Source organism: Dipodomys ordii, unplaced genomic scaffold (genome assembly GCF_000151885.1).
Source record: "Dipodomys ordii isolate 6190 unplaced genomic scaffold, Dord_2.0 Scaffold39, whole genome shotgun sequence".
Lineage (NCBI taxonomy): Eukaryota > Metazoa > Chordata > Mammalia > Rodentia > Heteromyidae > Dipodomys > Dipodomys ordii.
The window spans coordinates 7,489,891-7,505,675 of NW_012267255.1; the positions used below are offsets into that span (position 1 = coordinate 7,489,891).

General features: G+C 34.5%; 1 protein-coding gene across 1 annotated transcript in view; it reads right to left on the minus strand.

Moving 5' to 3' along the window:
- Positions 1–15,785, minus strand: part of Col24a1 (collagen, type XXIV, alpha 1) — a 280,847-nt gene that overhangs the window by 15,302 nt on the left and 249,760 nt on the right. Inside the window, exons 50-53 of the mRNA XM_013018210.1 lie at positions 13,729–13,782; positions 9,012–9,047; positions 3,183–3,218; positions 3,060–3,086 (exon numbers count right to left, since the gene is read on the minus strand). Coding sequence (XP_012873664.1) covers positions 3,060–3,086; positions 3,183–3,218; positions 9,012–9,047; positions 13,729–13,782 — 153 coding nt within the window. The remainder of the gene's footprint in view (positions 1–3,059; positions 3,087–3,182; positions 3,219–9,011; positions 9,048–13,728; positions 13,783–15,785) is intronic.

Consider the following 15,785-nt stretch of genomic DNA (forward strand, 5'->3'; position numbering starts at 1 on the left):
CTTGTCACAAACCTGAATTTACATTATGAAATAACTAAAGCTTATTGGGAAAAGTGAAAACTTGGGAAGGTATAGTGTATACTCAGGAGGCTGCAATCTACGGATTGTGGTTCAAAGCTAGCCCAGGCAGGAAAGTCCATGAGACTCTTATCTCCAATAAACCATTCAAAAACTGGAAGTGATACTATGGCTCAAGGCACTAACCTTGAGCAAAAATGCTCAGAGGCAGAACCCAGGCCCTGAGTTCAAGACCCACAACCAAAGGGGAAAAAAAAGTACTATAGAATCATGTTTGGTGATATATACCTATAATTTCAGTATTCAAGAGGCTAAGTCAGGAGGAATACAAGTTTGAGGCCACAGGAGGCTGCAATCTACGGATTGTGGTTCAAAGCTGGCCCAGGCAGGAAAGTCCATGAGACTCTTATCTCCAATAAAACATTCAAAAACTGGAAGTGATACTATGACTCAAGGCACTAGCCTTGAGCAAAAATGCTCAGGGACAGAACCCAGGCCCTGAGTTCAAGTCCCACAACCAAAGGGGAAAAAAAGGTACTGTAGAATCATGTTTAGTGATATATACCTATAATTTCAGTATTCAAGAGGCTAAGGCAGGAGGAATACAAGTTTGAGGCCACACGAGGCTAATAGTGAGTTCCTGAGGGAAAAAAGATACTGTAGAACCCTAATAGTAAAGTAAAAAAACAAAGTTGGAGGCAGCATACACTCTGATTCTAAAATACACAGTAGTGCTACAGTAATCAAAACATCTAACTACATAAAGAAAAAATAGACAAAAGTGTTAAATTGGCAGTCTAGAAATAAGCCCTCATCTTTTTTTAGAAATAAACTCTGATTTTTTTAAGGTGCCAAGCCAAGTGCTAGTAATTCAATAAGTTCACTTTTAGCTCTATAATCCAAATGAGTTGTAAGTAGAAACTCAGATATTTCTACACCCAAAGAAGCCTTACAATTAAGCAGTGGAGATGGATAGTAGGGGAAACACAAAGGAGGAGGTAACAATGCTTGTTAGGAAATGTACTCATTACCTTGCTCATGTAACTGTAGCCCCTCTGTACAGTATTTTTACAATAAAAATGTATAAAAATAAATAAATGAGCAAGAATGAAGGAGGGAAAGCTGTCAATTTTGTCCTAAAGTGTGATGAGGGAATGGAAATAAGGAAGAAAAAAAGCCTACTTTAGAAAGAATATGTACAGCTGAGCATCAGTGGCTCACACCTGTAATCCTAGCTACTCAGGAGGCTGAAATCTGAGGATCGTGGTTCAAAGCCAGCCTAGGCAGCAAAGTCTGTGAGACTCTTAACTCCACTTAATTGCCAGAAAACCGGAAGTGGTGCTATGGCTCAAGTGGTAGAGCACTAGCCTTGAGCTGAAGAACTCAGGGACAAGAACTTGTGAGACTCTTACCTCAAGCTAACCACCAAAAACCTGGAAGTAGAGGATTGTCTCAAGTGGCAAAGTGTCAGCCTTGAATGAAAATTCTAAAAAGAGCATGAGGCCCTGAGTTCAAGTCTTAGTACTGGAATTAAAAACTAGAAAGAAGACTATTTTACTACCTTTTCATTGTCATGTAGATTTTTGCTTTACCAGTTCTTTATTCTCAGTGCTATACTGCTAATTTGCCACAGTGGATTCTGTGGTATACAGAAACTTATTTTTATAGTGGCAAATAAGAAGGAAGATAGAAAGGAGAGAAAGGGAGAAAAGAAAAATTGTAATATTGATGAGTACCTATTATGTGTCAGCCATGTATCTTTTCAGATTTAAAACTCACTCCCCAGACTATGTATTTCTAAACCACATTTTTCTTAAAAAAATATAGAAATAAAAAGCCAGTTAGCTGTATGGAAACACATACAAAGTTTTCCACAAGAGGGAGGAATATCTACCTCAAAGGCTGGCATTTGTTTTTCCAAATCTTTAATTTGCCAATAAGGCATGATTATTTAGAACTTGTTCCTTCTTGGGAAGGAAGCTATGATTTATCAATCATTTAAAAATAGAAAGGCATTTGAGGAGGGTACTTACAATATATGCATTTTTCAAAGACCCAGGGACAAGGAATGACAGAGAAGTGGAGAGTAAATTGAAGATCTGAAGATAGTTCCATTACTGTTCTTGCAGGAACAGTTTCTTTACCCATTACTCAGCCAAAGAAGGGAAGTGATTTAATGAAACCACAGAGAAACAGGTCTCCTGTTTCCAAGAGGACAATTTTCCATGTGGCCCTCTGGGAATTATTACTTGCCTCAGTGAAAAACTGCAGAAAATGATAGTTCTTCTAAGAATGGGGTACAAAGCAATACCACCTAGAATTCTTAAAAATCTACATGACATGAGAATAGTAGGTGGTAATAATTACACTCTAGTAGAGAGAGAACTGACAGTTGCTTGAGTAGCCAATAATGATCTCTTTGGGGGCAGAAAATGTGACCAAGAACCATTGTATTTGAATAGGACGCTGGGAAGGTGAGGTATTGGTAAAGCTGGGATTTAAGAACTTTTGTAGGGAGCAGGAATTCAAAATTGCTGAATATGAAAGTGGACACAAATCATAGCAGAAACCAAAGTGGGAGCATACGTTGTTCAGAGGCAATGGCCAAAGCAATGAAAGTGTTATATTAAAGGTAGGTGCAGCATGGTTGGAGCTATAGTACCTAAAAGCAAACACAAGAGAAGTAAGAGGGTTCCTGTATCTACCAGCAACTGAGCAGGATTGGTGTAAACCCGAAGAGGTGGATAACTAGATAATCAGGCTAGAACAAAGGAAAAGGAAGGAGTTGGGATCCATGTAGCTAGTACTTTGTGAGCACCTGTTCCATATCACCCATTGTGTTGAATGTTTTACTTGCTTAATACTAAAAATCAAGTAGGAGAAACCATCTCAATTTTATAGCTAAGAAGTCTTATGCAAAGCTGGCATAAACTTTGGGCCACCAGAATACAGATAGTATAGTTTTACCCAGGAGTTAATAGAAGCAGCTGTAAAAGGTTAATATGCTATCCCAAGATGAAACAAATCTGAAAAGATCTTACTCGTGGACCCGGTGCTCCAGGTGGACCCTATAACACAATTAAGAAAATTATTTAATAGATATCCCAAACCAAGCAAATACTTATTCCTCATTAATAAACAGATATAAATGTGAATCAACTCACCGGAGGTCCTGGGTGACCTCTTGGTCCTTGAGGACCCTGGAAGAAAAGATTAAGCAACATATGGATATTTTTTCTTACTTAATTTTACTCATTTACTTTAGGCTGATCTTCTCCTTAGGCTGGTTCTGTTGCAGAGTGCTTCTCTTTTCTCACTAATAAATTGAGGAACTTCCATTGTAGGATGCCTAGTCTCTATCTAGTACGTGTAAATTATTATTAAAAATAAAATAATTATTATTAAATGAAAATTATTAGTTATTGAAATGGTAATATTCTAAATTGTGATCAGTATTTGTCACCTACCTAGTCATCAAAGATAGACATCATCTTATATATAATCATATGATATATAATATATGATTCCAATTCCATATTGTACATACTATCTGTAAACAAATACTCATATATCTGTGAATCTTCCAATTTACATGTTTTCCTTCCTTTGTTCTTTCCCTTTCCTTTCCTCTCTATCTCTTTTTAATGTAGGTTTTGGGACTGAACTCAGGACCTTGTGCATGCTGTTTCTTCCTTCCTCCCTTTCTTTCTCTCTTCTCTTATTCCCTTTTTTGAGACAAGATCTAACTATGTAGCCTCAGCTGTCCTAGATCTCACAGTGCTTTTGTCTCAGCCTTCCATGTATTGGAGTTAAAGGTGTGTGCCAGTATGCTAGTATTCTATTTCATATTATGTGCTGTTTTTGATTGAGAATGCTTTTTTTAACCTTTTTTAATCTGTTGGACAGACATTTATCATTTACTATTTCAACTCTATATCATCTACCTTCTTATCTCCCATATCATTTCTGTCCTGCTAAATCAAACATTTCTCTTTTCTGCATTCCATAGAACGTGACACTGTGACACAAATGAATTGACAAATGTATGTTATACAAAGGGGAGGATTCCAACGGTGCAACTCTTTTGAACTAATTTACAGTTTAACAAAATTAATACCAGGAAGCTGAAACATTATATCAGAGGGGGATGAGGTCAAAGACAGGGTTAGATGAATGGAGTGAGGAAGAGTAGGTAAATACAGTCATCATATTTAATGTTCATATGTGAAAATGGAAACAGGTAACTTGAGGGGATGGGTGAGGTTCTGATAGATTTGGGGAGAATGATTGAAGGGATGACATTGATCAATATGCATTTTATACACAAACTGACATGCTGAATTGAAATCTTTTTGAAATCTACTTAAACATTAAAAAAAACCCAGAACATGACATTGTATAAGGCTCTTAAGGACTCTTAAAATATCTGTTGCTTTCTCATTTTCTAGAATATGAATATTGCCTAACTACAATATATATTTAATAATCATCAAATAATTAAATGAATGATAAAATTGATTACAATTAACTTAGAAAGTGGAAAAGTTAAAAAATATATAAAAATGTCTATATCATGTTGACATTTTTCAAAATGAAACAACAGCAATCATTGTTAAGGCCTTGTACATCTACTTAAAATTAAGTTACTTGATGGTTAATTGAATAGTTACACTGTGTTGAGTCAACGTTAGATTATGGTTAAAGATGGCAAAGCACAAGTAATCTGCAGCTGAGTTTTCACTTATGTTGAAACTATAATTGACTTAGTATTATGTAGCTTTTATTGCTGCAGCTGTAAATCCTAGTTATACTGTGCCAGCTAGGACAAATAACACATAGTAATTTAAAAAGTGTAGAGCATTCTAACACTATGCCTGTTGTTTTCATGGTCTGGGATTATAATTTTAAGCAGAGAATGTACAAAATTTATACCACTGAAGCTGTCTGGTACGTTAAAAAATGTCACGTTAGCATAAATTTAGGCAGAGGCTTACAGTGAATTTGATCCATTCTGGTTCTACATTGCAAAAATAATAAGCAGCTGTGACAAATAACCAATTAACATAGTTTTGATATTTGTAGAATGCCATTGATGGTACAGTAAAAAGATGGATATATATGTATATGCATATATATATATCTCCTTGACTTTGAAAGAGGAAGTTACTGTAGAAGGATGAAGAAACTATTTCTACTGCTGATTTTATTGAGTTCATTTTAACTTGTTCTCACAACCAGTTTACCAGTAATATGATCCAGGAATACTTCAAGACAGGGCAGGGCAACCCTAATGTAACAACTATATAAAATAAGTCACTGATCAAAATGAAATATTATCCCAACAAGAAAACCTTAGTTCTTTTGCTTTCTTTTACTTAACACACCACTAAGTAGTTGTTCTCTCTTTTATATAGTATAAAGCAGTTTGCAATAAAGCTATCATTGCCTATGATAATTCCTAAAGGAGAACCAAATTAATGTAAATGATTATGGTGTTAATTACATATAGTAAAAGCAATGCCTTTGAGTCACAAAAAGATTTTCTCTACACCTAATTCTAGATATGTTATGTTATTTCCTCTAAAGGCATAATAGTTTTATCACTAGACTTTACATATTCTGGTAAGTGCATGTCCTTGAATCTAAGAAGGGTATTTTCCTTTATGTAAATATCTTTATGCCATTTCTTTTATATAATTCAATCTTCATTTAGCTTTACTTTAGGCTGATCTTTTCCTTAGGCTAGTTCTGCTGTAGAGTGATTCTCTTTTTTCACTAATAAATTGAAGAGCTTCCATTGTAGGTTGTCTAGACTCTAGTAGATGTCAATAGCAAATCACTTTTTCCCCACCAAAAATGTATTGAAATGACTCTATGGAGTAAGGGAGTAAACATCCTTTGCTGAGAATACTTGGTTTAAAGTATTTAATTGAACTTAGTAATATGAAGATTTATTAGACTAATATAGTTAGAATGGGCTCAGAGAGCCTGACTACAAATCTGGAATCTGTTCTTCAAGCTCTCACATGGATGGCTGGTCTATTCTTGATCTAAGTTTCTCTTTCAATTTTCTCCTGACCTGTATTTTTCTGAGGGGCCTTATGATTTGTAGAAAAACTAAGCTGCAGGGGAAATGGGAAACCTGAGTTCCAGCTTTGTTTATGTAACTAATTGCTATATGCCTTTGAGTTAGTTTCTGCACATTTAGATTTCAGATATGTCATCTGAAACATAACAGTTTGGGTAAAGATAATATCCAACTCTCATGTTAGAACTGTGATTTTCAAGTTTTTTGGTATCAATTTTATTCCTTGTGGTTTGCATATGGAGAAAGGCATGCACACACATGTACACATACAGATAGAGCACTTTAAATTTGAAGTTTTCATGGATGTGAGGAAAATATATATTTGAATAAAAAGTGGTAATAATTCATATGAATGAATTATTCTACTAGTAAATTTAAAAATATTCACATAAATGCTTTATATGATTGATTTGTGAATATTTAGAACATATTTTCTCATTTGTTTTTCACTAGTAAAATATATGATAATTCTCCTAATTAAAAATTATGGAGCTACACTAACTTAGAAGATGAGATAATACCAATGGAATTCTTCAATATTTTGCAACTTTTAATTAAATAATATGCCATTCAGTGGCATGTTATTAATAATTCATATAATAATGATTCATGCTGAAATTGTCCTCCTTATACTTATTCTTGCTTCCTGTTTTTCCTTACAAGTAATGTTTAAGGGGGATTTCACTGTGACATTTGCATATATGCATACAATGATGGGGTTGTCTACCTCACTTCCTCTATTACTTTTATTACTTATGTCTTAAGACATTATCAACTAACTTCATCATTTTATTTTATATATGAATATAAAGTACTTCAAACTCATTTTCCCTCATTTTGAAAAAGACAATTTAGTGAATTTCTGTAATTTTGATTTTTGTACAGTAAAGTGTTTTATTTGTCTCAACACAAAGTGTTAGCTAATAATTTATTTCCACAAATGTTCATTTATTGGTATTATTTGAAGCTGAACTCATGAAGGTATTACTTTTTTTGTTCTGGTCCTGGGGCTTGAACTCAGGGCCAGGGCTGTCTCCAAGCCTCTCTGTGCACTAGGCTAGTACTCTACCACTTGCGCGACAGCACTCATTGTGGCTTTTTCTAGTAGTTTATTGGAGATAAGAATCTCTCAGACTTTCCTGCCTGGGCTGGCTTCAAACCATAATCCTCAGATCTCAGCTTCCTGAGTAGCTAGGATTGCAGATACGAGCCACCAGCACTGGTCATGAAAGTATCACATTATGAAATATGGTAGCCAATTAAGTCCCTTTAGCCAATCAACTATTTAAGCCTTCCTTTTTTTTTTTTTCAAGTTGTGGGGATTGACCTCTGGGCCTGGGCACTGTCCCTCAGCTCTTCAGCTCAAGGCTAGCACTCTACCACTTGAGCCACAGCACAACTTCTAGCTTTTTCTGCTTATGTGGTGCTGAGGAACTGAACCCAGGGCCTCATGCATGCAAGGCAAGCACTCCACCACTGAGCCACCTTCTCAGCCCTTAAGCCTTCCTTTAAGGACAAAAACACCCAAACTAATACAAAACCAAACCAAAAAACAAAACAAAAAAACTACCTGTAGAATGTACTGACAAGTTCAGTTGAGAAAGCAAGAAATGTAATTGAGCATTTTCATAGAACTAAAGTAGTAAATGTTTAAAGGCACTTTTTAATGGATTAAGGTAGATACAGAATGATTTCTAGGAATTAGAAGTTTACTATTATAAACTCCTTAAGATATAATAGAATCATTGGAGAAGGAATTAATAGAATCAAAGGAAAAGCAAGTAAAAAGATTTAATACTAGATATTTCAACAATGTCATTGCTTGAATATGGATGTCTAATCGGGCTCCTGTATTGTGCAACTGATTGCCCAATGGCTAGGCATTTGGGAAGTGATTAGAAATGAGGACTCTCATTTCATGAATGGATGAATCCAATGAAGGATTCAAAATGTAAGGGTATTACTGAGACATGATTAAAACGTTGTTAAGTAGTGGGTCCTGGCTGGAGCAAATAGATCACTAGGGGCAGACCTTTGAAGAATATTTTTGTTCCTTGCCCCTTGCTACTCTCTACTTTCTGTCTGCCATGAGGTGAATAGCCTCTGCCACATGCTTCAGCTGCCATAATGTTCTGCCTCACCACAGGCTCTGAATCAAGAAGGTCAAGAACTGTGGAAGAAAAGCTATGAAACCATGAGTCAAAAGAAATAACTGCTTTAATATGTTCCGCATGAATCCTAAGCTCTATGAAGAGGCTTTAGCTACTCTTGCCACAAAAACAAAAAATGGATATTCTTGTGAGATGAGATAATGTTCATTTGTGTCACTATGCAAGCCATTTTATTACCATCTATCTGTATGTCATAGCATTATGTTATTTATAGTAAATATATACAGTAATTTTTTTTAAAAGCATGCCAGTCTGGATGGAAATTGCTTGTAGTTTCAGTACTCTAGAGTCCGAAGCCAGGAGGATTGTGAGTTTAAGACCATCCTAGCTTGTCTAGTGAGACCCTGCCTCAAATAAAAAAAAATGGCTGACAAATGATTTGCTGCTTCTGCTTCACAGCCATAGTTTATACAGACTAGATGAAGTGGGTGTGTGCCTACAGCAACTTGGCAGTCCTCTTCTGTCTCTTGAGAGGACAACAGATTTCCTCTCCAGATTCCTGACAAAGTAAATGCTCCATTTCATACAGTAAGAAAGTATGATTAGCAAGTTCCTAAACAAGTTCTTAATTTTTTTAAGGCTTATCAGGTTTCAGGGCAATATATCACACATAGCTAAGTCTACTTGACACTTTTCATTTTATTCACAAATCAAATGAATAAGTCTAGTAAAGGCCTTGCTTTGATAGAGTTTATAACCAGGGACACTATAATCACAAATATCTTTTAACTTACAGTTTCACCTCTGAAGCCTTTTTCTCCTCTGGGTCCCTAAAAAGGGGGAAAAGGATGCTAGTTCAGTGTTTTTGATAATTACACATAAAACTTAGTCGAGATTATGCAAGGAAAAATGACACCTCTGAATTTTCTATCTACTAGGCTTTGTCTTCTAATTCATACTCATTCTAATTTTCCTCACTAATACAAAGGGAAACAAAATAACCTATTGACTCATTAGGTTATGAATCAATGTTTTACTATCTCTTGCTCCACCTTAAGTGACAAAGAGAGAATAGGATACTCATTAGAACAAGGAATCTAACAATCATGTACAACATTGTGTGTGTGTGTGTGTGTGTGTGTGTGCGCGCGCGCGCGCGCGCGCACATGTGCGCATGCACATCTATCCTAGGACTTGGAACTCAGGGCCTGATGTCTATCCCTGAGTTTCTTTTGCTCGAGGCTAGCATTCTACCACTTGAGCCACAGCACCACTTCCTGCTCACACAACACATTTTTAAAGAAGACATTCTTTTTAGGTCAGGGTTAAATTCTAGTATTTGTTTCCTTTTGCTTATGAAAATTCTGTCTGTAATGTGGTTTCCTCCTCTTTGTTCCCCTTTTTGAGATACATCCATATATTTTAATACATTTTCACACAGTCCAAAGTATTTTCTAACTTTCCCTGAGACATCTTTGATTCATGGATTATTTAGAAATGCTGTTTAATCTTCAAGTGTTTAGAGATTTTGCCTCGATCTTTCTGTTACTGATTTTTATTTTAATTCATTATGGATAAAGAACATACCTTGTATTACTTTAGTTCTTTTAAGTTTAGAAAAACATGTTTAATGACATAAAATACCAACTATTTTTCTGAATGTTCTACATATACCTGAAAAGATTGAGTAGTTACTGTTGTTGGGTGGACCTACTTCTTTTTAACCATTTGCTAATATTTTCATGTTAGTTCTTGTAGAGATTTTTTGTTAAAACAATTAATATTTTTAATCACTCCTGTAACTGGATTTTATACATTTATAACATAAAACAGATGTTCTTAAATGTCAAGCCACATTCCCTAGATAATTTTAGTACTTTACTGAACTGTAATAATTTAATTTTCAATGATGAGTTTAAAATTTTTTTCACAGTTGACAGCACTGTGATAAATAACCTTGGATTCTTTTTTGTTATTGAAAACTGACCTCCCAGGAAACTAGAAGGAGGGCACAGAATCAGAAGGAAACATGGGAAAATAAACAACAGAGGGGCCCATCAGCTGCACTGGACATTGATGAAAATGAACTAAGCAACTCAATGGTAGTGATGGGAGGGAGAGAATGAGAGGGATAGAGGGAAGAGCTTACACTAAGCAAAAGGAAAGAAATATACATATCACCTGATGTAGAAGAAATAGTTGTATTGTCAAAGCTCATAGAATTTACAAGCATCATAGACCGTGATAATGACAATTTGCCTTGTGAAGGTTAAAATGTATTTGTGACTTTAGGTGTCACTATCTCACAATACTGTGAAATTTGTGAAATTTATGTAATCACTTAATCTCAGTAAAAATTATTGAAAAAAGAAAATTGTCCTCCCAAAAGTTTGAGATTGCATACACATTTGCAAAATATGGAAGTATGTTTCTTCTGATTTATGGGATCTTTTTGTTGCAAACTAAAGTGGTTTTTATTTTTTATTTGTCAATCTCTTGCTTTTCCTATCTTGAAACTGACTTTTACGACATCTTTACTTTTCAGACTCTATTTCTAGTCCAGTATTGACAATCTGATACAAATATTTTCATCTTTTTCTTAAAAATACTGAAAAATATATCTGTAGGTATATGGGAGATATCATATTTTACAATATTGGGATCATATTATATGCTTTTCTACATATACTTTTACCATATTATGTAACATGAAAGAAAGCAAAACAAGATATAACTGATTGTTTTTGGTAAGTACATAAAATCCTACAAACCAATTAGACCACAATCTACTGTTTTTTTTTACAGATAATATTCATGATTGTATATTTTTTACCCATTCAAACTATGTTGTAAAAAATTGTAAAATTCCTTTTGTATACTAGGAATACTCTTCTTTTTATCTTTTTCTGAGGTGTTAGATATGATTTGCTTTACACATAATCATTTTTTGTTTCTCTGACACTGGCATCTTTTAAAGGAATCATAAACTTTTCAGATTTATCTCCAATTTTGCTCTTATGAGCTTTCTGTATGTTAAATTGTTGCATGCATTGTAAATATTTTCCTCACTCCATACTGTTTTACTATTTCAGAGAGCAATTTTTCACACAAAAATTTAAAAAATTTTCAATATTCAAGCATAACATGTAAAAAGCTTTCAGATTTCTAATGTATTTAGAAGGTCTCCCTAACTTGTAAGCATTTTTCTACATTATTTTTATATCATTTAGAAAAGAGTTATATTGGCTAATTTTTTTAGATTAGTGTTTTAAAATCTTTACCTAAGATAAAAAAAATTGGAGAAGTGGGATTTCAATTTCTTCTCAACAATTATAATAATTATAACAATTCCATCTCCCTTACCTTCCACTGGGGTCAGACTGAGTATGGGGCCAAATACTGGCCAATTAGAATCAAAGAATATACAATGCCCGAGTCATTCCTGAGAAAGTGTAGTGTTTTTGCTACAAGAATAAATGGGGAGCCAATGTTCAGGAAAAGAGCAGAGATGGAAAGAATCTTATTTTGGATAACATAATTGAACCATTAAAGTAATCAAATCTGAAGTCCTTCCTATCACTGGGTTTTAATGGGACATAAATTTCCTGATTCTTAAAACAAGTTGTGTTCAGGATTCCTATTGTTTGCAGCTCAAATCATCGAAACTTATATACCATTTTTGTTAAAATTGAATTTCTATTTATTCTTTAATCTAATTGGGCTTCAGTCTGGTATGTTGATCGGACTGCATTTGTTCACTACCATATAATTTCTTCTACAATAACTTTGTAGAACTATGGTTTCTTATTTGGAAATTTGTGCTTCACGTCCCACATCATTACTTTATTTTGCCATTTTCAAGTGCTCATTTTTTCATAATAACCTTTTTTTCCTTAGAAAGGAAAGCCAGAATATGGAAAAAATTAGTTGTTCACGCTGAATATTATAATGGCCTTTTAAGAGCTATCTATAAACAAAACACAGTGAGATATTTTAATTGAGATATTTGTTCATCATATTTTCCTTGTCCAATTAATATTTCACATTCTTGACAGAGGAGAACAATTGCTCCGTAACCAGAACAGTATGTGCTGGTTGGCTTGCCGAGGATGAAACCACCCACTGAAACATGAGCATTTTTCTACTTACATTCTTCTACAGCTCTGAGTGGCAAGTGTTGGAGGTTTAGAGAATGTTAAGTTACACATTCTCTTTCTTTTGATTTAAACTCTGTGAATCCTCAGATGTACTAAAGAGAATAGTTGTACTGAATACTTGAAGTATTCTATTATAACTTGTATCCCTCCTTTTGATTATTCAAAATATTGAGTCCTTGAAGGAACAGCATCTTTTCTCTCCAGGTCTCAGTTTGACCCTTTCTAGTGCATGTCTTTTCTTGTTTACACTACTAAGAACACTGCAATACTTTCCTACAATCATCTCCTTGGTCATTGTCTTTTTCTTTGTTTTATTTGATAGTCTTTTTTTTTTATTTGAGGGGAGTAGGGGGAGGACTGAGATCAGAACTCAGGGACTTGCATTCACTCAGCTGTAACTCTACCACTTGAATCACACTTCTAGCCTTCCTTTTTGCTGTTTATCTTGGAGATGAAGTCTCTTAGACTTTTCTGCTCTGCCTAGATTTGAACCTCAATCCTCTGAATCTCAGTCTCCCAAGGACCTAGAATTATAGGTGTGAGCCACTGGTGGCCACTTCAGCCTTATTTCTTAAAGCACTATCTCAATTTACTTTCCAGGTTATAGTTTGAATGGTCTTAAGAATTATCATTTGTATACTTCATTAGTTCTAGCTCCTTGAATGATGAAGTGAATCTCTATGAACTTCATTTATTAAGAGGAAAAATATCTATTCCAAAAGTTTGCTATAAGAACTTGAGAAAACGGGATGAGGGAAGTATCTCAGTTGGTAAAACATTTGCCTAGCATGTGGAAGATCTCTGAGTTCTACTTCTAGTATTGGTGGGGAAAAAAGAGAATCTGAGAAAAGTCTGAAGAGGAAATAAAACAAAATCCAGAGGATGAAAAAAAAGAATTTGAGACAAGTTATTAAATACTGTCATCTACTTCTTTCTTTATTGAAAGAAGCTCACTGTGGACTTGTCTTTTTTCCCCCACTGGTCTAATCACCCCATATTTGTGATTTCCTGCAAGTCACACTAATCATTTTTTTCCTTTATAACTTGTGCTATCAGTCTCAGATCTTGGTCATCTGTACTTCTTCTGCTCTCTTTGTTCTCTCCTTCAGAGAACAGACCCATTTTTATTACTTTAGTGGTAATTTCTATGCTTACTATTGATTTCATTATTTTCTCAAGTTCTAAGTGCCTCACTTACGTTCACAACTTCACTACACACACTCTCTCTCCCCTTTCCTCTTTCTCTCTCTTTGCTTTTTAAATACTTGGGTTGATTTTTTTGTAAATTATTCTAGAATAGGAATAAAGACTAAAAAGAGACTTAGAAATAAAGGCCTGTATTTGACACACTTACAGTTCTACCCGTTGGACCTATTATGCCTTCTCTGCCAAGAGGGCCAGTGTTTCCCTGTTGGGGTTAAAGAAAATTTGTTAGTCTCATTCTCAGTATAACTCAGAAAAATCCCACAAAATGTTTTATGCTGTTGAAAAACATCCATATCCTAATAATTACAGTTTTATTTTAAAATCTTATATATTAGCATAAATCACAGTAATTATGATTAGCAGTATGTAACAAACGTGTATATTTTTCTATTAGGAAAGCTATATATACTTTTTTGGTATGTGTGTGGCAGTCTTGGAGCTTGGACTTAAGGCCTGGGTGCTATCTCTGAGCTGTTTTATTCAAAGCTAGCATTCTACCACTTGAGCCACAGTTCTATTTCTGGCTTCTAGGTCATTAACTGGAGATAAGAATCTCACAGACTTTCCTGCCCAGGCAAGCTTTGAACTTTGATACTCAGATCTTACCCTCCTGAGTAGCTAGGATTACAGGCATGAGCCACGGGCTCCTGGCTATGAGTATAATTTTTATGCTAATAATTTTTAAAATGTATTATTAAGTAGTTGCACAAAAGGGTTACAATCTCCTAAGTCAGGTTATGAGTACAATGCTTCTTAACCAATGTCACTATTTCCATCATTCTTCCCATTTCCTTCCTCCCATCCCTACCTCAAGATACGTAGTTGTGTCGTTTATTTGTAACGTAATGGACACTGAATGCAATGACTGCATTTGCTCACATTTCCTCCCTCCTTTTGTGTACCTCCCCTACACCCACCTGGCAAACATCTGTGTGTAATTTTAAATAAATATAAACTCAGATGTTTGTGGTAATAATCTATGTCCTTACATGATTACGTATTTTATATAAAAATAATAGAAAATGAACACTTTTTTGAATAAATTTCTTTTTTTTAATTTAATTTAATTTTATTTGTGAACATACTGTACAGAGGGGTTACAATTACATGGGCAGGATAATGCATACATTTCTTACCAAACATTGCAGTCTCCTCCTTTGTTTACCCTTCACATCCCTTCCCAGCCTTTGAATAAATTTCTGAGTGGATGTTCAAAGAACACAACTTTGAGTTATATAGAGCATGAATTAGAGAGATATGGGAAAAAATCAGAAGGCATCCTATGTAACCCACCAAACTTCAGTTTCTTTATCTGTAAATTAGGGCCACTGTGAGACTGAACAAGGAAAGTTATTTTCCAAGCTAGTAGCTGCTACTGACTAGAAATAGAATCTAGAATGTGTATATCTGGTAAATTCCTTCCAAATTAGGTTTGGTTCTTAAGGAACCTCTCATTTCTCAGTGAATAGAAAACACTTATTTCATTTTTTCCCCCCAACAAATTTCCTCTTGCTGTAATTGTATCCTTTTGGCTCACACTTAACCTGGAATGGGAATTTGTTAGGTATCTAACTTTTCTTTCTTTTTCCAATTCTTGTAGAGATATAGAAAATAGTATCAATGGAAATAATTAAACTATTGTGTGGTCAATTGATTGATAGCTTTAATATGAAGTTGGTTTAGAAGAAGACAAGTAAATCTAAATCTACTGCAATCTTTACTTATTTATTTTTTTGTAGTAGGGAATGAATCTAGGCATATTCTCTATTACTTAAGCTATGCACAGCCCTAGGCAAATCACTTTCAAACACAAATATAAACTTTAAGTGGCAATTTGTAAACATAATTCCCAAAACACAAAGACCTATAATCAAATTTAGAGATTTGATTTCTTAATCAAATGTTATCCTTAGAAAATGTCAAGCAAGATTTAATCAAGTAGATTAAACTGTGATTTGAATCTCTGAAGCAATAATTTGATCAAAGAACAGAGAAATATACATGGACTCTAGAAAAAAATGGAGCAAAAGAGTACATGATTGTCTACATTTATCTAAATGTGTTTAAAAGATACAGAACTATGGCTTTAATGGTAGGTGTAGGTGTCATCATCTACATAAACACATCTGTGAAATAGAGCACAAATAATTGAATTAATCTTAATCATCAAATACGTATTGAATTTTGGGCAGAAACTAGGCTATC